The sequence below is a fragment of the Macaca mulatta genome, chromosome 11 (genome assembly GCF_049350105.2).
Source record: "Macaca mulatta isolate MMU2019108-1 chromosome 11, T2T-MMU8v2.0, whole genome shotgun sequence".
Taxonomy (NCBI): domain Eukaryota; kingdom Metazoa; phylum Chordata; class Mammalia; order Primates; family Cercopithecidae; genus Macaca; species Macaca mulatta.
In genome coordinates, this window is record NC_133416.1 from 58,528,800 (window position 1) to 58,551,772 (window position 22,973).

General features: G+C 47.9%; 1 protein-coding gene and 1 long non-coding RNA gene across 3 annotated transcripts in view; one reads left to right on the forward strand and one right to left on the reverse strand.

Moving 5' to 3' along the window:
* LOC144332918 (uncharacterized) overlaps positions 1-22,973 on the forward strand; it is a 52,646-nt gene that overhangs the window by 8,236 nt on the left and 21,437 nt on the right. The window lies entirely within an intron of this gene.
* On the reverse strand, positions 842-22,282 carry CELA1 (chymotrypsin like elastase 1). Of its 2 annotated transcripts, XM_001088682.5 has the most exons (9): positions 22,183-22,282; positions 19,997-20,138; positions 19,210-19,292; positions 17,158-17,258; positions 15,973-16,098; positions 15,281-15,417; positions 13,566-13,711; positions 2,074-2,223; positions 842-994 (listed from the first exon to the last, which is right to left on the reverse strand). In XM_001088682.5, exons 2-9 carry the CDS (start codon positions 20,034-20,036, stop codon positions 977-979), a joined length of 801 nt encoding a protein of 266 aa, XP_001088682.1. In that variant the 5' UTR covers positions 20,037-20,138; positions 22,183-22,282; the 3' UTR covers positions 842-976. The 2 variants fall into 2 exon arrangements, with proteins under 2 accessions (XP_001088682.1, XP_077810460.1); XM_077954334.1 differs by lacking the exons at positions 842-994; positions 2,074-2,223 and adding an exon at positions 5,653-12,840.

Sequence of the window (22,973 nt, forward strand, 5' to 3'; positions counted from 1 at the left end):
CCCACTCGGGAACTTTTTTTTTTTTTTGAGATGGTCTTTCGCTCTTGTTGCCCAGACTGGAGTACAATGGTGCAATCTTGGCTCAGTGCAACCTCCACCTCCCGGGTGGAGGCGCCCACCACCACACCCAGCTAATTTTTGTATTTTTTTTAGTAGAGACGCCCACCACCACACCCAGCTAATTTTTGTATTTTTTTTAGTAGAGACGGGGTTTCACTATGTTGGCCAGGCTGGTCACAAACTCCTGACCTCGGGTGATCCACCCACCTCAGCCTCCCAAAGGGATTACAGGCGTGAGCCACCGCATCCAGCCCACTCGGGAACTTTTTAAAGCACTCTGTGCCTTCAAATATAGTAAATATCCACAGGAATAGGGCAGATGGACAGATTAGTGGATAGGTAGATCCTAAAGTAACCCAAAATGTATAACATAAAACTACTCTCACTGGGTTTGTGTTGTGGACTGGTAGAGGTAGCAGCAAAGGGAAGACCCTGCCCACAGATGTGGTGAAATCCAACTTGGATCCTATAACTGCATTTCTTCTAAATCAGTGGTCCCCAACTTTTTTGGCACCAGGGACCAGTTTCATGGAAGACAATTTTCCACGAACCAGGGTCGGGGATGGTTTTGAGATGATTCAAGGGCATTGTATTTATTGTGTACATTGTAATATATAGTGAACTAATTTACAACTCACTATAATGTAGACTTAGTGGGAGCCCTGAGCTTGTTTTCCTACAACTAGACGGTCCTATCTGGAGGTGATGGGAGACAGTGACTGATCATCAGGCATAGGGACCCCTGCTCTGGAGGGCTTAATTACAAATAGACACAGTATGATAATGTATATCCAGTTTTATTTGTTTTTCTATCAATGGCTCAATAGTCTTTTAGAATGTTTTTTACTTGATGATCGCAAGTTCTGTTGCAGATCTAAGAACCATTTTGGGAAGGTCATTGGACTCAGGAAAATGTTCAGTTGGAGGCAATGGTCTGAAGGAAAGACAGTTATGTCCACAGTCAGTAACTCCTGCCTACCTCCTTTCTTATTTCCTCAGGGCTCCAAGTTAAGTATGGTTTTGTACTGGGTTTATGGGAAGTTGACAGGGTGTGGAGGACAGGGCGGCAGGAAGTCAGCCTCAACTGTGATAGGACAGCTCAGTGTTATAGGTACATACCCAGAACACAGTGGCAAAGACAGACCTTAAAATGGCCGTGAGCCAAGATTAATACACAAGGCTCCAGAATGTGTTTGAAGGGTGGAGGGCACAGTGAAATGTGTTGTGTGGCCTTTCTACCAGGTCAGTGTAGGCAGAGCCTCACCTAACTCTCAAGCATTATTTAAGGTGGTAAAACCTTTCAAAAATTAGAGTAGGCTTGGCGCTGTGGCTCATGCCTGTAATCCCAGCATTTTGGGTGGCAGGTGGATCACCTGAGGTCAGGAGTTCAAGATCAGCCTGACCTACATGGTGAAACCCGATCTCTACTAAAAATACAGAAAAAATTTAGCCGGGTGTGGTGGTACATGCCTATAATCCCAACTACTTGGGAGGCTGAGGCAAGAGAATCACTTGAACCCAGGAGGCAGAGGCTGCAGTGAGCTGAGATCAAGCCACTGCACTCCAGCCTGGGTGACAGAGTGAGACTCCGTCTCAAAAAAAAGTTAGAGCAAATTATCCTAATGTCCTTAGAAAGACCTTGTGGGAGAGGAAGTCGGTGCCTCCTTCCCTTGCCTAGGAGTACGCAGGCCTTTCAGAACCTGTTTTTCCCTGGGCTTCGACTTAGGAAGGCACTGATATGTGCCTGGTTCAGATTTGATGTTGCCGCTGTCTTACCCTAAGCAATAAATAATACAGTGAAGTCTGCTCTGTGCGTATGTGGAGGGGACGGAATTCAGGATGGCAGCATTATTGAGGGAAAGTATGCTATGGAAGGAAGGGAAGGGAGTAAACACATGAATGTAGTAAGGAAGGTGACGGCTTGCCCAGTCCATCCAACTTTTGTTCCCCAACCCAGCCAGTGTGTGGGTCTCCAGGTGACCCCATTTCAACCCATCATTTGAGAGGACTCACTTTATTTATCCAGGAAATGTAAGCAGAGACCCGGGTGAAGACTGTAGGCTTCCTGGAGACATTACAACCCTGCTTGGACACAAAGCTGGTCACTCCGTGGACAGAATACTTGCCATTCACCAAGCAATGGAGGGGACCCCCAGAATCACCCTGCAGGGAGGAGAAACAGAGTCCTAACACTCCAGATCTTTGGGCTTTTGCTTGCACTCCCCCCGCCCCGTGTCTCTGGTTGTGAAATTCTGTACAGTTTTAAAGCTCCAATGCAAATCTCCACTTCCTTCATGTCCCCACAATCAAAATGAATCTCTTCTTCCTTTCTAAACAACCACAATACTTCTTCTCTTTTGCTGCACTTCTTTCATGTTCTGCCTTGTATTTTGGTTTCATAATTTGTTTCTGCCTCCCACACATGTCTATGAGCTTCCTGAGACAAAAACTCTTACCAAGATCTTTCCTCTCCACAATGCTAGCATAGAACTTTAAACATCTAAAGTTCAATTGCTTTTATTGGCTTAAATTGAACTTAGGGTGGCAAAAATAGGGCATTCTAATAATTTCTTTATCCCCAGCATTTACACCAATGGGTATAATTAGACCAAGTATTTAGACTTGGTAGTCAACACATGCTAAACTAAACTGGAATGAAGAGGAAAGTGATATATTGGGTTACGTGCTCAATTGGGAACCTGGGTTTATGGACTATGTTCTTGCCTCCCTCTTACTCAGCTTCCAGAATGCCAGATCCATAATGCCATACATAAAACGGGAAGATACTTCTCTGGAAAAACTGAACAGCCCGCCAGGCGCGGTGGCTCACGCCTGTAATCCCAGCACTTTGGGAGGCTGAGGCAGGTGGATCACGAGGTCAGGAGATTGAGACCATCCTGAATAACACGGTGAAACCCTGTCTCTACTAAAAATAAAAAATAAAAAATATTAGCCGGGCGTGATGGTGGGCGCCTGTAGTCCCAGCTACTCAGGAAGCTGAGACAGAAGAATGGCATGAACCTGGGAGGTGGAGCTTGTAGTGAGCCGAGATCACACCACTGCACTCCAGGCTGGGCGACAGAGTGAGACTCTTGTCTCAAAAAACAAAACAAAACAAAACAAAACAAAACTGAACAGCACAAGAGGAAAGACCTAAAGATACTGACATTGGAGGTCCTCCACTAAAGTGGCCCAGCCAGATTGCCTGACAGAGAATCCACTATTGATGAACCCTATCTAAGGCTCAGAGCTACCAATCAGCCCACCCATTCTGGATAAAAATACCACCCCCACTCTGAAAAAAGCAGATGGTTAAGGATCCCTAAACATCTAAAGAATGCCTCTAATATAAAAATAAAGATTGAAACAAAGAAACAAGGAGCTAAATAAAAAATGAAGGCAACCAAGACTATGTAGGGAGAAGAAAACAAGCAATAAAACCATGACTAATAGGCCAGGCACGATGGCTTACACCTGTAATCCCAGCACTTTGGGAGGCTGAGGCAGGCAGATCACCTGAGGTCAGGAGTTCAAGACCAGCCTGGCCAACATAGTGAAACCCCATCTCTACTAAAAATACAAAAATTGGCCGGGCATGGTGGCACATGTCTGTAATCCCAGCTACTCAGGAGGCTGAGGCAGGAGAATCACTTGAACCCAGGAGCTGGAGATTGCAATGAGCTGAGACTGTATCACTGCACTCCAGCCTGGGCGACAGAGCAAGCCTCCATCTCACAAAAAAAAAAAAACAAAAAAAAAACCACGACTAATATGCATCCATGATATAAGAATGGCATACTACCAAACAGAACATTCAGACAGCAAAAAGAGCCTTTGGAAATTATAACTTTGATAGATTTAGACTAGAAGAGTTGGAATATAAGTAGAATAAACAAGATATAGAGAAAATAAGAGGACCAGCTTAGGAGGTAAACATGTGAATAACAGAAATTCTAGAAAGAGAAAAGAAAATAGAGTGGGAAGGCCGGGCGCGGTGGCTCAAGCCTGTAATCCCAGCACTTTGGGAGGCCGAGGCGGGCGGATCACAAGGTCAGGAGATCGAGACCACAGTGAAACCCCGTCTCTACTAAAAATACAAAAAATTAGCCGGGCGCGGTGGCGGGCGCCTGTAGTCCCAGCTACTCAGGAGGCTGAGGCAGGAGAATGGCGGGAACCCAGGAGGCGGAGCTTGCAGTGAGCCGAGATCGCGCCACTGCACTCCAGCCTGGGCAACAGCGTGAGACTCCGTCTCAAAAAAAAAAAAAAAAAAAAAAAAAAAAAAAAAAAAGAAAATAGAGTGGGAGGAAATCAACAAATAAACAACATTTTCTGGATCAAAGGTCTGGAGTTTCCAGGAAAACCCACCCATTAAGTGTCCCTCACAATGAAGGGACAAGAGAAGATGATACAGGTCACTTAACAAATTAGTGGAGAGTGTGTGGGGTTGAATTAATGAAAAATTGACTATATTAAGCAAATAAAAAAGATAATTATTAACAGGGAAAATTGAAAAGTTGTGCAGCGAGGACTGACCATGGTGGTTTAGGACTGTAATCCCAGCACTTTGGGAGACTGAGGCAGGAGGACTGCGTAAGCTAAAGCCAGGAGTTTGAGACAAGCCTGGGCTACAAAGTGAGACCCCCATCTCTATAAAAAAATTTTTTTTAATCAGCTGAGTGTGGTGGCATGTGCCTGTCTTCCTGGCTACTCAGGAGACTGAGGTGGGAGGATTTCTTGAGCCCAGAAATTCAAGGCTGCAGTGAGCTGTGATTGTGCTACTACTACACTCCAGCCTGGGAGACAGAGTAAGATCCTGTCTCAAAAAAAAAAAAAAAAAAAAAAAAAAAGTTATGCAGCAAATGAAAAGTAAACCTAGAATATATCACATGATTTTGTTGCAAATAGTATTTGGTATAATCATAGTAAATACCGAATGTTGATCTAACCAAAATATTTTGAGAGGTTGAGGTGGTGATCAGAAAATGTCATGCTTGGAGGGCAGGTATATGTATATAAAAAATAAAGAGAATCACATCTGCCATAATGTCTCAACTGAAAAATAGCAGTGTAAGTATATAATTTTAAAGATACAGATGTAGACACCAAAAGAATCAGCTGAAGAGTTGAAAGTGGCCTCCTGTGGGGTGGGAGAACTAGAGTAGCTATTCTTTTCTGTTATTGAGCTCCATAATCTTATTTGTCAACTTAAGCTACAATAAAAAGTAAAACTTGGGGCCAGGTGTGGTGGCTTACACCTGTAATCCCAGCATTTTGGAGGCCGAGGTGGGCGGATCACGTGAGGCCAGGAGTTTGAGACCAGCCTGGCCAACATGGCGAAACTCCGACTCTACTAAAAATACAAAAAGAATTAGCCAGGTATGGTGGCACATGCCTATCATCCCAGCTTCTGAGGAGGCTGAGGCACAAGAACCCAGGAGGAGGAGGTTGCAGTGAGCTGAGAGCACCCCACTGTACTCCAGCCTGGGCGACAGAACAAGACTCTGTCTCAAAAACAAACAAAAGTAAAACTTAAAAAAAAAAAAACTAGGGAAAGAGACCAAAATTTCAAACTGGGGTAATTCTGTGTGTGTGTTTGTTTTGTTTTGAGACGGGAGTCTCGCTCTGTCACCGAGGCTGGAGTGCAGTAGTGCCATTTCGGCTCACTGCAACCACCACCTCCCAGGTTCAAGTGATTCTCCTGCCTCACCCTCCAGAGTAGCTGGGACTACAGATGTGCGGCCCCATGCCCCGTTAATTTTTTTTTTTTTTGAGACGGAGTTTCGCTCTTGTTGCCCAGGCTGGAGTGTAATAGCATAATCTCAGCTCACCGCAACCTCCACCTCCCAGGTTCAAGCAATTCTCCTGCCTCAGCCTCCCAAGTAGCTGGGATTACAGGCATAAGCCACCACACCCGGCTAATTTTGTATTTTTAGTAGAGATGGGGTTTCCCTATGTTGGTCAGACTGGTCTTGAACTCCTGACCTCAGGTGATCCACCCACTGTGGCCTCCTGAAGTGCTGGGATTACAGACATGAGCCACTGAGCCCGACTTTTTTTTTTTTTTTTTCTTTTTTAAAGACAGAGCCTCTGCCCAGGCTGGAGAGCAGTGGTATGATGATAGCTCACCGCAGTCTCAATCTCAGCTCAAACAATCCTCCCACTTCAGTATCCCAAGTAGCTGGGACCACAGTGTGCGCCACCTTGCCTGGCTAATTTTTTAAATTTTTGCAGAGGCAGGGTCTCCCTATGTTGCTGAGGCTAATCTCTAACTCCTGAGTTTAAGTGATCCTCCCACCTCAGCCTCCCAAAGTGCTGGGATTATAGGCATGAGCCACCGTGCCCAGCCAGGGGTAATTATTTTAAAGTGGAACTACCTGTACTCCACCCTAACTGCTATTTAGGAAAGGATGTTTTCTTTAGATTATTGTACTCAAAACAAAACAGTCTCTTCCACCTAAATTCTATTAGAGATTTGAGAGTATTTCAGGGGCTAGAGGAATGATAGATAAATGAATTGCATATAATACTATTGTCTTGTACTAATTGACCTGAAAAGAGACCAAGCCTCTGGAGAGCTGGAGGGTGGGGCTGAGGATTTTAGAGCAGAAGGAACAGTTGGAAGAGAACTCAGTGGGGATAGGCTGATTGAAATGGGAGATTCTAAGTGAATCCACTCTGAGGAGAAGGGTTGGAGACCCAGAACTCTGAAAGCCCAGAAGACACAGTATTTGAGAAACTCCAGTGGGGAGGACCTGGGGACACAATTGCCTCCGAGAATTGTCAATTTGGAGTGGCAGCCAGAAGAAAAATACTCGTTTTTTAGAGCTCAGGGCTTATGGGAGAGCACAGCCATGTGTATTCACTCAGAAAGGTTAAACCTTAGGAGGTTATCGGTGAAGCTGGCTGATGAGGGCCTAGAAGAGGTTGCATTATGCATTAGTCTCTCTATTTTCCCCCTTATTCCCAGGTAGAGTCCCTGGGATACAGGACTTTTTTTGTTTTGTTTTGTTTTGTTTTGTTTTTTGAGACGGAGTCTCGCTCTGTCGCCCAGGCTGGAGTGCAGTGGCGCGATCTCGGCTCACTGCAAGCTCCGCCTCCTGGGTTTACGCCATTCTCCTGCCTCAGCCTCCTGAGTAGCTGGGACTACAGGCGCCCGCCACCGCGCCCGGCTAATTTTTTGTATTTTTAGTAGCGACGGGGTTTCACCGTGGTCTCGATCTCCTGACCTTGTGATCCGCCCGCCTCGGCCTCCCAAAGTGCTGGGATTACAGGCGTGAGCCACCGCGCCCGGCCGGGATACAGGACTTTTAAATGTTAATACCAGGAAAGTCTAGGGCAAACTAGGATGAATTGGCTAGTTTATTTCCATGGTTCTTTGCACTCATACACCCAAAAAACTTTTTTTTTTTTTTTTTTTTTTTTTTTTTTTTGAGACGGAGTCTCGCTCTGTCACCCAGGCTGGAGTGCAGTGGCCGGATCTCAGCTCACTGCAAGCTCCGCCTCCCGGGTTCACGCCATTCTCCTGCCTCAGCCTCCCGAGTAGCTGGGACTACAGGCGCCCGCCACCTCGCCCGGCTAGTTTTTTGTATTTTTTAGTAGAGACGGAGTTTCACCGTGTTAACCAGGATGGTCTCGATCTCCCGACCTCGTGATCCGCCCGTCTCGGCCTCCCAAAGTGCTGGGATTACAGGCTTGAGCCACCGCGCCTGGCCCAAAAAAACTTTTTAATTTTTTTTTTTTTTTTTTTTTTTTTTTTTTTTTTTGAGACGGAGTCTTGCTTTGTCACCCAGGCTGGAGTGCAATGGCGTGATCTCGGATGACTGCAAGCTCCGCCTCCCAGGTTCACACCATTCTCCTTCCTCAGCCTCTCTAGTAGCTGGGACTACGGGCGCCCGCCACCACGCCTGGCTAATTTTTTGTATTTTTAGTAGAGACAGGGTTTTTACCATGTTAGCCAGGATGGTCTCGATCTCCTGACCTGGTGATCTGCCCACCTCGGCCTCCCAAAGCACTGGGATTACAGGCATCAGCCACCGCGCCTGGCCTAACCCTTTCATTTTATAGTTTCAGCCAGCCTGCCAGCCTCCTGCCAGCTTCCTGCCAGCTTCTGTCTCTCCTCCATCTAGTTTGGACCTTGCAGTTGATCTGTAATCCTGTCCTTTTACCCCAATCATACAGGAAACTGTCTTTGAGTAAAACAGAGTGAATCATATACCCATGTGGTCATAGTCTGGTCTCCAAACAACCAATCAGCAACATCTTGGAAGACAATCCTCCCATTCACATTAACTATTCCAGACCCATACAACCCTGTCCCCTTCATTTTCAGCAGTCAAATTGACTCCTCCTAGTTCATGAGTAACTACAAGCAATAATGTAGAACACCTGCCAATGTTCGGCTCCCAAATCCTGCAAACTTTTCCATGTCTGTGTGCACATCTGGTATCCCTCTTCCTGTTCAGAGCCAGCTCCATCTGTGCTCTTAGTTCCATATCTTTATTCTCCTGTGGGATCTTGTGCCATCCATTATTATTATTACCTCTCTCTGACTCTACAGGATTCTTTCCTTTCTGCCTATTTATGCACTCAGTTTTCTTTTCTCTTTTTTTTTTTTTGAGACGGAGTCTCACTCTGTCGCCCAGGCTGGAATGCAGTGGTGCGATCTCGGCTCACTGCAAGCTCTGCCTCCTAGGTTCAAGCAATTCTCCTGCCTCAGCCTCCTGAGTAGCTGGGATTACAGGCACGTGCCACCATGCCTGGCTAATTTTTTGTATTTTTAGTAGAGCAGGGTTTCACCATGCTGGCCAGGCTGGTCTCGAACTCCTGACCTCATGATCTGCCTGCCACGGCCTCCCAAAGCACTGGGATTACAGGTGTGAGCCACTGCGCCCGGCCAATTTTTTTCTTTTAGAAGATCCATTCCCTCCATGACTTGCTGTCCTTAAAGCTACCAGACATTTTTGTTCTTCCTTTTTTTTGTCCTCTTTTGAGACAGGGTCTCACTCTGTTGCCCAGACTGGAGTGCAGTGGTGCAATCATAGCTCACTGCAGCCTCGAACTCCTCGGCTCAAGTGATCTTTCCACCTCAGCCTTCCAAGTAGCTGGGGCTGCAGGTGCACTCCACCACATCCAGCTAATTTTTTTTTTTTTGAGACAGAGTCTTGCTCTGTCGCCCAGGCTGGAGTGCAGTGGCACAATCTCTGCTCACTGCAAGCTCCACCTCCAGGGTTCATGACATTCTCCTGCCTCAGCCTCCCCAGCAGCTGGGACTACAGGCGTCTGCCACCATGCCCGGCTAATTTTTTGTATTTTCAGTAGAGACGGGGTTTCACCGTGTTAGCCAGGATGGTCTCGATCTCCTGACTTCATGATTCGCCCATCTCGGCCTCTCAAAGTGCTGGGATTACAGGCATGAGCCACCGCACCTGGCCTAATTTTTAAAATTTTGTAGAGATGAAGTCTCCCTATGTTTCCCAGGCTGGTCTCTAACTCCTGGGCTGAAGTGATCCTCCTACCTCAATCTGCCAAAATCTTGGGATTATAGGCATGAGCCACTACACCCGGCCAGTTATATTTCTTATTGCCTCTTTATTCCTTACCCTTCAGACAAGCTTCTGCCCTCACCACTCCACTGAAACTGCTCTTGCCAAGGTTACAATTGCCAGAGTGGCCACTTTCAGCTCTTATCTACTGTGGCTTCTGGGTGAATTGTATATTATGTGATATCTGTAAGTACTTCCTGAGATTTCATAATACCCTTATTACCAGATTTTTATCTTACATGTACTTCTCCTTTCTTAGATCCTAGTGGTTTCTTTGTCCTCCACCTATCCCTGAAACACTCAAGTATTTATGTGCTGACAGTTCGTTCCCAACCCACTGCTCTTTTCTCATTCAACAGTTTTTCCCTGGGATGGGATCTGATTTGTTCTCAGTGGGTATCTCTAGACCAGCTCTTCCCCGAGGCCCCACTCTTTCTATCTAATTTCTTGGCCAGGCGTGGTGGCTCATGCCTGTAATCCCAGCACTTTGGGAGGCTGAGGTCAGGAGTTCAAGACTTAGCCTGGCCAACATAGGGAAATCCCATCTCTGCTAAAAATACAAAAATTAGCCAGGCGTGGTGGCACATGCCTGTAATCCCAGCTACTCAGGAGCCTGAGGTAGTAGACTCACTTGAGCCCATGAGACAGAGGTGGCAATGAGCTGAGATAGTGCTACTGCACTCCAGCCTGAGGGTGAGAGAGGGAGACTCAAAAACAAACAAACAAATAAAAAAAGACAACAAATTTCTTACCAGTTGCTATACCTGAATCTCAGGTATAGATCTCAGACAAAGCTTGTCCGGAACCAGAGTCATCATCTCTCTCAAACTCTGTAAATCTTGTCTCAGGGCAACAATGCCCTCCCCCAAATCACTTAAACCAGATGCTTGACTGTTGTTCGAGATCCTACTCCTTCCCTCCTCCGGTTCCTGTCACCACTGCCTTAATTCAGGCCCTCAAACTTCTTGCCTAGATCATTGCAATAGCCCTCTAGGCAATCTCCCTGCCTTTCTTGCCTTCTTCAAAAACATGCCTAAAGAACACTTCTAAAAGGTGAATCTGGTTGTACTAGTCTCCTGTTCAGAAGTCTTCGATGGCTTCCCAATGCCCAAGAGATAAGATTCATGTCCCCAAGCCTGGCATTTGAAGCCCTGAGTTGTACGGCTCTTGCTTGCCTCTCTAGTCTTGCCTCTTGACATTTCCTAGTATGGTGGTAGCTTCTATTCTAGCCCAGGGGTCGGCAAACCTCTTCTGTTAAGGGCCAAATAGTACATATTTCAGGCTTTGCAGGCCATACAGTCTTGGTTACAACTACTTTGTGTTGTAGTACAAAAGCAGCCATAGGCTGGGCATGGTGCCTCATGCCTATAATCCCCGTATTCTAGGAGGCCAAGGCAGGAGGATTGCTTGAGGCCAGGAGTTCAAGACCAGCCTGGGCATCATAGTGAGACCTTGTCACTACCAAAAACAAAACAAAATTAGCTGGGTGTGATGGCATGTGCATGTGATCCTAGCTGCTTGGGAGGCTGAGGTGGGAAGATCATTAGAGCCCAGGAAGTTGAGGCTGCAGTGAGCCAAGATGGCACCACTGTACTCCAGCCTGAGTGATGGAGCAAGACCTTGTCTCTTCAAAAAAAAAAAAAAAAAACAACCATAAACAGTTGTAAATGAGCAACTGTGACTGTGTTCCAATGAAATGTTATTTATGGGCACTGAAATTTTATTTATTTTTCATGTGTCATGACATATTATTCTGATTTTTTTTCCTTACCATTAATAAATTAATAATCCCAGCCTGGGCAACATGGTGAAACCCTGTCTCTATAAAAAATACAAAAAATTAGCTGGGTGTGGTGGTGTGTGCCTGTAGTCCCAGCTACTAGGGAGGCTGAGGTGGGAAAATCACCTGAGCCCAGGAGGCAGAGGTTGCAGTGAACCATGATGGTACAACTGCACTCCAGCCTGGGCAACAGAGTGAGACCCTGTCTCAAAACAAACAAACAAACAAACAAAAATATATATATACACAGAGAGAGGGAGAGAGAGAGAGAGAGCCAGGCGCGGTAGCTCACACCTGTAATCCCAGCACTTTGGGGGCAGAGGCAGGTGGATCACGAGGTCAGGAGTCCGAGACCAGCCAGTTTGAGACCAGCCTGGCCAACATGGTGAAATCCTGTCTCTACTAAAAATACAAAAATTAGCTGGACGTGGTGGTGCGTGCCTGTAATCCCAGCTACTCAGGAGGCTGAGGCAGGAGAATTGCTTGAACCCGGGAGGCAGAGGTTTCAGTGAGCTGAGATTGCGCCACTGTACTCCAGCCTGGGTGACAGAGTGAGACTCCATCTCAGGAAAAAAAAAAAATATATACACACACACACACACACACACACACACACACACACACACACATAAGAATAGAAATGTAATAACCGTTCTAAGCTCATGGGTCATACAAAGCAAGCAATGAGCTAGATTTGGCTTGTGGACCTCCAGCCTCTGCTCTACTGTAGCCTTAGGGAATGCCCCATAATTCTCTATATACTCTAGGTTGTTTCTTGGCCCCCTGCCTTTATTCATGCTGTTCCCTCCCTCTGAATGTCTTTTCTCCTTTTTGCCTGGCCTATTCCTGTTTACCCCTCAGGACCAGCTACAGATTCTACTTTCTTGGGGAAGGCAGGTCTTTTCTAGCCCCAGTAGGTAGAGGTAAGTACCTACCCTTGGGCTTCCCTATCACCCATGCACATCCTGATTATTAACACTTAACCACACTGTATTACAATGTTCTATTGTGTGTCTGTGCCTCTAGTTCCTTTACTTGACACTGTTTGATCCATCTTTGTATCCTCAGCAGTTAGCACAATGCCTGGCCTATAGTAGATACATAATGAACAGTTGTTAAACTGCACTAAGAAATCTAGGGTGGGGCATGGTGGCTCATGCCTGTATTCCCAGCACTTTGGGAGGCCGAGGTGAGAGGATCACTTGAGCCCTGGAGTCTGAGACCAGCCTGGGCCACAAAGCAAGACCCCATCTCTATCTTAAAATAATAATAATGATAAAACTTAAAAAGAGAAATCTGTAAGATGGTTTGTGGCTGATTGATCTTGTCAAAATAGAGGAAGGTTATATTTGTTATATATAAGCTATTATAAAATTATTTTGTGCACTTTCCCCTATCAAACTCACCTGTACATACCACCAGAAATATCACTGGGGCAAAGGGACGGTGGTGGAGGAACTGCAAGAGAAGTTGGACTGATGGGTGAGGGGAGGCAGGGTACTGCTTATACACCATCACAACCACCTCTCCAGGCTTGCTCCATCGCTTCCATTAAAAAATCTAGGTAACAAATTCAGCTGGGCGTGGTGGCTCACGCCTGTAATCCCAGCACTTTGGGAGGCCAAGGCGGGCGGATCACTTGAGTCAGGAGTTCGAGATCAGCCTAACCAACATGGAGAAACCCTGTCTCTACTGAAAATAGAAAAAATTAGCTGGGTGTGGTGGCGCATGCCTGTAATCCCAGCTACTTGGGAGGCTGAGGCAGGAGAATTGCTTGAACCCGGGAGGCGGAGGTTGCTGTGAGCTGAGATCGTCCCATTGCACTCCAGCCTGGGCAACAAGAGTGAAACTCCATCTCAAAAAAAAAAAAAAAAATCTAAGTAACAAATTCTAAGAACACACACATATACCAACAACAACATACAAATGTTGGGCCACGTACAAACTTTGAAGTGAGGGCATTGAGCGAGATACAATTTTAAGGTTCCTTTCAACTTTGAGTTTCTGTGTGTATAGAGTTACCAGCACAGAATCATTCTCACTTAGATGCCAGAGTAGAAAATTGAGTCTGTGTCGGACTAAGAGTAAGTGTGGAATACGGAGGTGAGGAAGAAGGGTAGAGGGATAGGCAGAGAGTGGTGGCATCTGGGGTGGGACTTCTGACACCCCCTGCAAGTGTTCACCTGGCATCCGGAGTGAACTCCATCTCCACCAGCACACACCATGGTGTTCTTCACAGTGGAGCCCCAGTAGGAGGAGCTGGAGCAGATGGCGTAGTCCACAGAGGGCAGATAAGCCTGTTGCAGGGTCTGGGCCAGCTGCCCATTGGCTGAACAGGACACATAGCAATGGCGGTCAGCTCCAAATGTTGTCCAGTGGAAAAACCTTCCACCCTTGCCACACCTTCCCAAACTCTCGTGAAAGCTGAACTCAGGGCAAACTCCTTCTCTCTGCCTGTTGCGTGTGGTGGATCCTTCTGTCTTCTCTCTTTATATGGCTGCACAGGACCCTTCCCTCAGGGAGGCAGCCTTGCTTACTGTACCTAGGCTCCAAGTCACCAACCCTACTCCTGCTCTTTCCACTCGTAGATAACTTAGTTGTACCATGGAATGGCCTTATTTGTGGATGATTTATCTGTCTGTTCCGTTTCCTTCTGCAAGCTCCATGGAGCAGAACTGGGATTGTGCATGCTTGTTTCCATTTCTTTTTTGAGATGGAGTTTCACTCTTGTTGCCCAGGCTGGAGTGCAATGGAGCAATCTCGGCTCACACAACCTCTGCCTCCCAGATTCAGGCAATTCTCCTGCCTCAGCCTGCCGAGTAGCTAGGATTACAGGCATCCACCACCATGCCTGGCTAATTGTGAAATTTTAGTAGAGTTGGGATTTCTCCATGTTGGTCAGGCTTAAGTGATCCTCCTTCCTCAGCCTCCTGAGTACCTGGGACTACAGACTCATGCCACCACGCTCAGCTAAGGATCCTTAATTTCTTTGGACCTTGGTTTCCTCATGTATAAAATGAAGGGCTGGCTGGATGCAGTGGCACATGCCTGTGATCCCAGCACTTTGGGAGGCTGAGGTGGGAGGATTTCTTAAGCTCAGGAGTTTGAGGCCAGCCTAGGCAATATAGTGAGATCCCATCTCTACAAGAAAATTTAAAAATTAGCTGAGTATGGTGGTACATGCCTATAGTCTCAGCTACTCAGGAGGCTGAGGTGGGAGGATCACTTGAGCCTAGGAAGTAGAGGTTGCAGCTGAGGTGGGAGGATCACTTGAGCCTAGGAAGTAGAGGTTGCAGCCTGGGTGACAGAGCGAAACCCTGTCCCTAAATAAATAAATTAATTTTTTTTTTTTTGAGATGGAGTCTCGCTCAGTTGCCCAGGCTGGAGTGCAGTGGTACGATCTCGGCTCACTGCAAGCTCCGTCTCCCGGGTTCACGCCATTCTCCTGCCTCAGCCTCCGAAGTAGCTGGGACTACAGGCGCCCGCCACCACGCCCAGCTAATTTTTTGCATTTTTAGTAGAGACAGCGTTTCACCGTGTTAGCCAGGATGGTCTCGATCTCCTGACCTCGTGATCTGCCCGCCTCAGCCTCCCAAAGTGCTGGGATTACAGGCGTGAGCCACCGCGCCTGGCCATAAATTAATTTTTAAAATGAGGGGCTGGTAACAAAAAAAATTATCTGTGGTAAAGTCTTTTTTTGTTCTAAGAGTCCATGAATCTGTCAAGTATTTCACAGCCCATTCTTAGCTTGATATAATGCATCAGTTATTGTATCTATGGTTCCTTTAGCTCCTGGTCTCTGGCCATAAGCACCTAGGACCACAGAAAAAGGTGCCTTAGAAGCTCAGCTACGTAATCAAGATCCCCGTGGTGGATTGTGCCAATGTAGGCAACTTACTCTTGGTCCTGCCCCAGCCTGTGATGTAGCAGGGACTGTCGTTAGCCAGGATGGCTCCCTCCTGGGGCAGAACACCCAGCTGGACATAGCTATTGAGGGTAACGCTCTGGGCCAGGCGCAGCAGGGCGATGTCATAGCTGCAGGAGAAAAGGAGATTGCTCACTCATGGGATCAGCTCTTCCCTGAGGTCAGCATATATACTGGCCCTCTTTCAGCATTTGTATCCTTGTGCAATTGGAAAGTGACGATTTTGAAGAAGGACGGGGCTCACTTGCTAAGCCTCAAACTAGAGCAATTACAGTTTAACAGGTAAACATTCTATGTTTAACAGCAGCATCTGCTGGTGGGACATTGGTATTGCAGCCTAGCGCTGACCTTTGCAAGGCAGGGAAGTTGAGAATGGGGGAATCCCAAAGTGTTGGGATTATAGGCATGAGCCACCGTGCCTGGCCCAGAACGTAAATTCTCAAAGTCCTCCTGGATGAATGAGCCAGCTCATTGCTCCCTCTAGGACATGGTGCCCTCTCTCAGGCTCAGCTCGGCTCCTTAACTAAAGGCCAGGCCAGGAGTCATTGTCCAGGCTTCAGGCCATGCAGTCCCTCTAGCTCTCTGAAAGAACAGGTGAAGGCAGCCAGTTGTTGGCTAGTCAGGCCTCACTGCCCAGCCCAGGGCCAGCTTGGACTTGCTCCTACCCGGCAGCCACGTTATTGCTGTTCCAGTATGGATGCACCACGATCTTCTGTACACTCACGTACTGCTCGGTGCCATCGTTCTGGCTCAGGTTATGGTCTCCAACCACCACGCGGAAAGTCTTCGGGCTGGCGTGAGAGAAGGAAGTCTTGAGTCATCCAGGGGACTCAAACCTTCTCTTTCTCCCACTTAGAGAAAAGTTGGAAAACCATCCTTTTATTATTATTATTATTAAAGAAAATTTCTTTTTTTTTTTTTTAAGACATGGGGTTTTGCTGTGTTGCCCAGGCTGGCTTCAATCTCCCAGGCTCAAGTGATCCTCCCACCGCAGCTTCCCTAGTAGCTGGGACTACAGGTGTGAGCCACTGTGCCCAGGTTTTGTTTCTTATCTTAGGACAGGAACCCATCTCACCTGGTCCAGGTAGAGGAGGGATATAAGACTTTCCAAAATGAGAAAGTAACAAGCTCTTTCATTCCCTAATTGACTAACTTGTGGAAGTGAAAAAAACTACCATCACTTTCATTTTCCGAGTTTAACATCATAGGCTGAATATCTTGTAACCTGGGAGAGGTGTAGTGCACATAAATGAAATAATGGCTCTCAGGCACCAATATTTTGAAGGAAGCATAGACTTCTAGGCTGGTCATTTTTAAAGTGTGGTTCCTGGGCCAGTAGCATGAACATCACCTGGAAACTTGTTAGAAATGCAAATTATCAGGCCTCACCCTGGACCTACCAAATCAGAAACTCTGCTGGGTGGGGCCCAGCAATGTGTGCCTTCCAGGTGATTCTGACACATGCTGAAGTATGAAAACCATTGCCCAAGACAAATAGGAAAAAATAGTCACCAGTCAGATGTTGACTAAGCACTTACATATTTACTCAATCCTCACAACATTTCTACAGAGTAAATGTTCTTAGCCCATTTTAGAGATAGGAGAATGGGAGCATAGTTGCCCAAGGCTACATAGCTAGAATTTAGTGGAGCAAGATTTGAATTTGAGCTTCCCTGGCTCCAAAATTTGTACTTTCACCGTACTACCTCCCTGCAGGCCCTGAACAGGAAAGGGGCCACTGCCCAGTCCCTGAAGTGCTGTCCAGAGAGGGCAGAGTTATGTTATCTTTCAGAAGGGTCAGCCCCTTCCCCTTCCAGGGGCCCAGGAAAGCTTGTCTTTGTTTTTCTTACGAATCCACGCAGTGAGCAGCTGTCATCACCCAGTTCTGTCTGATGAGGGTCCCTCCGCAGGTGTGATACCAGGAACCTCCAGACAGGTACTGGAGGGAAATCTAGATGGGGAGGAAAGAAAGAAGGGATAGGTTGTTGTTTCTCAAAAGGTTTTGCCCCAGGTCGGACGCAGTGGCTTATGCCAGTAATCCCAGCACTTTGGAAGGCTTTGGTAGGAGGATCAGTTGAGCCTAGGAGCTGGAGACCAGCCTGGGCAACATAGTGAGATCTCACCTCTACATCAAAAATAATTAAATATAAAAGACTTTGCCTTAAACTACATGTCGCCTCCTTAAAGTCCTGCTGTCCTTCAAAACATTCTCTTTCTGGGCTAGGGATGGCAAATAGGTTTCATCTGACCTGCCAATTACTACTAATTGGTTGATAGTGGCCACCTGGAGTGTGGCATTGATAAGGGGTGTGTAGATGCTTCTGGGGTCAGCAGGAAGGGATGCTCCATCATTTGGTGATGTTTGCTGTGTACATGAATGAAGAGTAAAGGCACACAATGTATTTGGCATTATCTCTCTAGGTTGTTGCAATGGACCTAGAACCCATTGCAACTCCTTTTTTGGAACTCCTACCTCTGTTCTCCCTTAAAGAGGAACTATAGGCCGGGCACCATGGCTTACGCCTGTAATCCCAGCACTTTGGGAGGCCAAGGTGGGTGGATCACGAGGACAGGAGATCGAGGCCATCCTGACCAACATGGTGAAACCCCATCTCTACTAAAAATGCAAAAATTCGTCGGGCATGGTGGCACACGCCTGTAGTCCCAGCTACTCGGGAGGCTGAGGCAGGAGAGTCGCTTGAACCCAGGAGGTGGAGGTTGCAGTGAGCCAATATCGCGCCACTGCACTCCAGCCTGGTGACAGAGCGAGACCCCATCTGCCCCCTTGCTCCCCCCACCAAAAAAAAAAAAAAAAAAAGGAACTATAGCCAAAGATTTGCTCCATCACCTAAGCCCCACAGTCTTAGGTCTCCAGAGCTCTACCTTCAGTGTTTTCAAGACATCTCCTGAATCCCCACTTCAGGGACTACTTAGAAATACCAATGGGAGGCCAGGTGCGGTGGCTCACGCCTGTAATCCCAGCACTTTGGAAGGCTGAGGCGGGCGGATCACGTGAGGTCAGGAGTTTGAGACCAGCTGGCCAACATGGTGAAACCCCGTCTCTACTAAAAATACAAAAATTAGCTGGGCATGGTGACAGGCGCCTGTAATCCCAGCTACTCAGGAGGCTGATGCAGGAGAATTGCTTGAACCCAGAAGGCAGAGGTTGCAGTGAACTGAGATCATGCCATTGCACTCCAGCCTGGGCAATGAGAGCAAAACTCCATCTCAAAGAAAAACAAAAGAAAGAAATACCAATGGGATGTTCATTTTTATCAGTTCATATCTCTTCCTCTAGCACCTCATATTATGTAATAGCTCTACTCCTGAAAACTGGGGCTCAGACTTTTATAAGCTGAAACTCTGGTTGCAGTGATATCCTCTCAAAGTGTGGATCTTCGCCACTTAATTTGCCAGGTTTACATGTTTAGATTGCTTAAATCAGGGCCCAGCTGCCCTGTTAGGAAAGTGGAAACTCTAAATAGCCAACTAAGTCGCATGCTGTACGTGTGTGTGTGTGCACGCGTGCAAGCATTGTGACACACACAGTGTGGCAGTGTAGAGTGGTGTGCATGTGAGTTTCAAGGTATGTGGAGTCCAAGGTGTGTGTCTGGCACCCAGTCTTTCTTGCGTGGCACAAGTGCTGTCGCTGGGAATACAAATGTATCTTGTGTTTGGGTGTGTGCCTTGAAGAGGGAGTGTGGTTCGTGTATAAATACCCTCCTCCAAGCCCTTTTGCATTTAGAAAACCACCTAAGCCTGATCCCATCCATCTTTAAAATCTAGAACCTAGACAGTTGGAGAGCTGCTTGTTGATAGGGACATACACAAACACACACACCTTATGTCATGCGCTGCGCTCTTATTTGGGTGGAAGTCTGGGGCTGGGAAGGAACACCCACCTGAGAGGGCCATGAATTCCTCCCGGCCTCAGTCCCTCCCACTACGCGGGCGTTGGTTTCCGGAAAGTCCTGGGTGCTGTGTCCTTTGTGGGGCAGAAGAAAAGTGAGTGATGACTAAGCGTGGGGTCAGCCAGGGGTAGGGGTGGGGGGTGGCGGTTATGTTTTGAGGAATGTTGGCCTTGTCTGCAAATTCACAGCTCCTCTCTAATAAATGAGGGGCCCAGCTGTGAGTTCTCTGAGTCCCTTTTGAAAGCAGGGGTGCCTGGGTGCCTTCTGTTTCCCCCGGGTGTTCCCAGAACTCTGGCATGCTATGAAGGACCTCTCTTAAACCACCAGACTAGGCCCCAGAGGCTCCTTGTGGGCTCCTCCTTGCTCAAGATCACCCTTTGGCCTGAAGAGACCCCCCCATTCTTTGACCCCCCCCCAGCCCCCTAATGCTTTGGCAGGATTCTCCAGCGTGCAGGGCCTGCAGTGCACACCCCAGCCAGGTACCTGCTGAGGAAGTCCTCCTGTCAATGGGGGTGGTGGGGAAGCCCAGGGACCCACCCCACTACCAGAAGGGGCTTCTCTCTGCTTTGTGGCCCAGGGACCTGCCACCCAGAGGGGCCTGAATAGCCAGTGGCCCTGATCTTTTCTATCTTGGCCTCCAGGAGAGTAAAGGACACTCTGCAGGCAGAGCGTCCCACCTGTCCTGGGACAGGGTGCTGGCCTGGGCTTAGGGAAGATTTGCTGACCCTCCTGCCCAAGTCCCCCTCCCTGTAGACCTCAGGCCACATGATCCACTTACCATAAAGGACCAGGGTTGCGAACACCAGGAAGCGCAGCATGTTGCCGATGGACTAGACCACTGCCCTCTTGCTTGGACCAAGCCCTCTTTATACTCCTCTTAGCAGCAGCTTTGCTGACCGTCTTCTTGCCAACTGGCAGGGCTGAGGGTGCAAGGCAGGGAAAATCACAGGTGACATGGAAATACAAATGAAAGTATTTCTTTTCAAGTAAACTAGTGTATCTGTTATTCAAAGACAGAACAAGGCCAGAGCTGAATTAATCATCTGCTTTTAATTGAAAAGCAGCCAACAAACTCTTTTTCAGAAATAAGATGGAGAACCAGGGCTGGTTTTTCCCTAAGGGAGCACCCCTCATCATCCATCACTCCCTCATTGTCCTTAGTGGCACCGTAATTGCAGAGACATGCCCCGTGCACTAGCAGCTGGAGGCCGGGGGATAGTGGAGGAGGGGGCAGTGGTTAGCAAGGGCGAGGAAGACACAGCAACTCTCTCTGCCCAAAGAGGGAGATGGCACATGCCCCCAGGATGCAGGCATAGGTGTAAATGCAGACACAAAAGCCAAGTAGATGCAGTGGAGAGAATTCTGGGGGAGGAAAGTACTGAGAAACAGGCTTGGGCCCTTTCAGATGGAGAGCCAAGAAGGGGCTCCCAGAGGAGAATGTGGGGCAGGGTAGAGGAGGGGATCCTCGGGATGTGAAGACAGTCTGAGGGCTATGAGGGTAGATGGAGGGTGAAGAGCAGAGGGAGAACGAGGAGCCGAGGTTCCTGCAAGAGATGAAAGGCTTTGTCACAGTTTGTAAAAGAAAGAAAAAGGAGGCCGGGCGCGGTGGCTCAAGCCTGTAATCCCAGCACTTTGGGAGGCCGAGGCGGGTGGATTACGAGGTCAGGAGATCGAGACTATCCTGGCTAACATGGTGAAACCCGTCTCTACTAAAAATACAAAAAACTAGCCGGGCGTGGTGGCGGGTAGTCTCAGCTACTTGGGAGGCTGAGGCGGGAGAATGGCGTGAACCCGGGAGGCGGAGCTTGCAGTGAGCCGAGATCACGCCACTGCACTCCAGCCTGGGAGACACAGTGAGACTCCGTCTCAAAAAAAAAAAAAAAAGAAAGAAAGAAAAAGGAGTTGCAGACGGGCGCAGTGGCTCACGCCTGTAATCCCAGCACTTTGGGAGGCTGAGACGGGCAGATCACAAGGTCAAGAGATCGAGACCATCCTGGCCAACATGGTGAAACCCCATCTCTACTAAAAATACAAAAATTGGCCGGGCGCAGTGGCTCACGCCTGTAATCCCAGCACTTTGGGAGGCCAAGGTGGGCGGATCATGAGGTCAGGAGATCGAGACCACCCTGGCTAACACGGTGAAACCCCGCCTGTACTAAAAAATTGCAAAAAATTAGCCAGGTGTGGTGGTGGGCGCCTGTAGTCCCAGCACTTTGGGAGGCCGAGGTGGGCGGATCACGAGGTCAGGAGATCAAGACTACCCTGGCTAACACGGTGAAACCCCGCCTGTACTAAAAAATTACAAAAAATTAGCGGGGTGTGGTGGTGGGCACCTGTAGTCCCAGCTACTCGGGAGGCAGAGGCAGGAGGATGGCGTGAGCCCGGGAGGCAGAGCTTGCGGTGAGCTGAGATCATGCCACTGCACTCCAGCATGGGCGACAGAGCGAGACACCGTCTCAAAAAAAAAAAAACAAACAGAAAAAAACAAATAAAAATACAAAAATTAGCTGGGCATGGTAGCGCACTTCTGTACTCCCAGCTGCTCAGAAGGCTGAGGCAGGAGAATCACTTGAACCCGGGAGGCGGAGGTTGCTGCACTCCAGCCTGGAGACAGAGCAAGACTCTGTCTCAAAAAAAAAAAAAAAAAAAAAAAAATTAAATAAATAAATAAAAAGAGAGAGAAAGGAGTTGCAATGTGCCTTGAGGTGGGCAGAGGACCCTTGGGTTGGCCACAAAATGATCAGAGCCACTGCAGGCTCCAGAGCAGAGGACTGGTAGCTGGGTGCAGCAGTCATGGTAGCAACGCACAGGGTTTGGAATTAGGCAGGGAGAAGCCAGAAAGCTAGACAGAAGCAGGACCATCACCTGCCCACCCAGGGCTTTTGTTGACTGAACACTCCAGAATCCAAGTTTCATGGCTGCAGGGGTGGGAGAGGCCTGGGTTGAAGGAATCTGCACAGTCACCTTTTCAGGGTCTTGAGCTGTTCAGGGTGGTTGCACTTTGTTGCTCAGATAACCTGAAGAGCTTGCTCTCCAGCCTGCCCTTCAGCGTCTGGCACAAAGTGAACCTCAGGGAAGAGGGGTGAGCTGTGCTAGGGAACCCAAGGCCTCTTTTGTCATTCTCCTCCCACTTCCCTGCTTCCTCTGGCCTCTAGCCCCAGGATGAGGAGTCCAAGAGGAGGCTTGAGGGCCTCCTGAAGGTTACCTCTTGACATCACAGCAGGACCGGATCACCTGAGGTCAGGAGTTCCAGACCAGCCTGGCCAACATGGCGAAATCCCGTCTCTACTAAAAATACAAAAATTAGCCGGGCGTGGTGGTGTAATCCCTGTACTTGGGAGCTGTAATCCCAGCTCCTTGGGAAGAAGCTGAGGCAGGGAGAATTGCTTGAACCCTGAAGGTGGAGGTTGGAGTGAGCCAAGATTGTGCCACTGCACTCCAGCCTGGGTGACAGAACAAGACTCCATCTCAAAAAAAGAAAAAAAAAAAAAAGAAAAAAAAATTATTACTCTTAGGGTTAGGCCTAGACAATGGCTTAAATTTTTTCTTTTTTTTAAGACAGGGTCTCATTCTGTTGCCCATGCTAGAGTACAGTGGCATGATCTCAACTCACTGCAACCTCTGCCTTCTGGGCTCAAGCGATCCTCCCATCTCAGCCCCTCAAGTAGCTGGGACTACAGGTGCCAGCCACCATGCCCGGCTAATATTTGTATTTTTTGTAGAGACGAGGTTTCACCATGTTGCCCAGGCTAGTC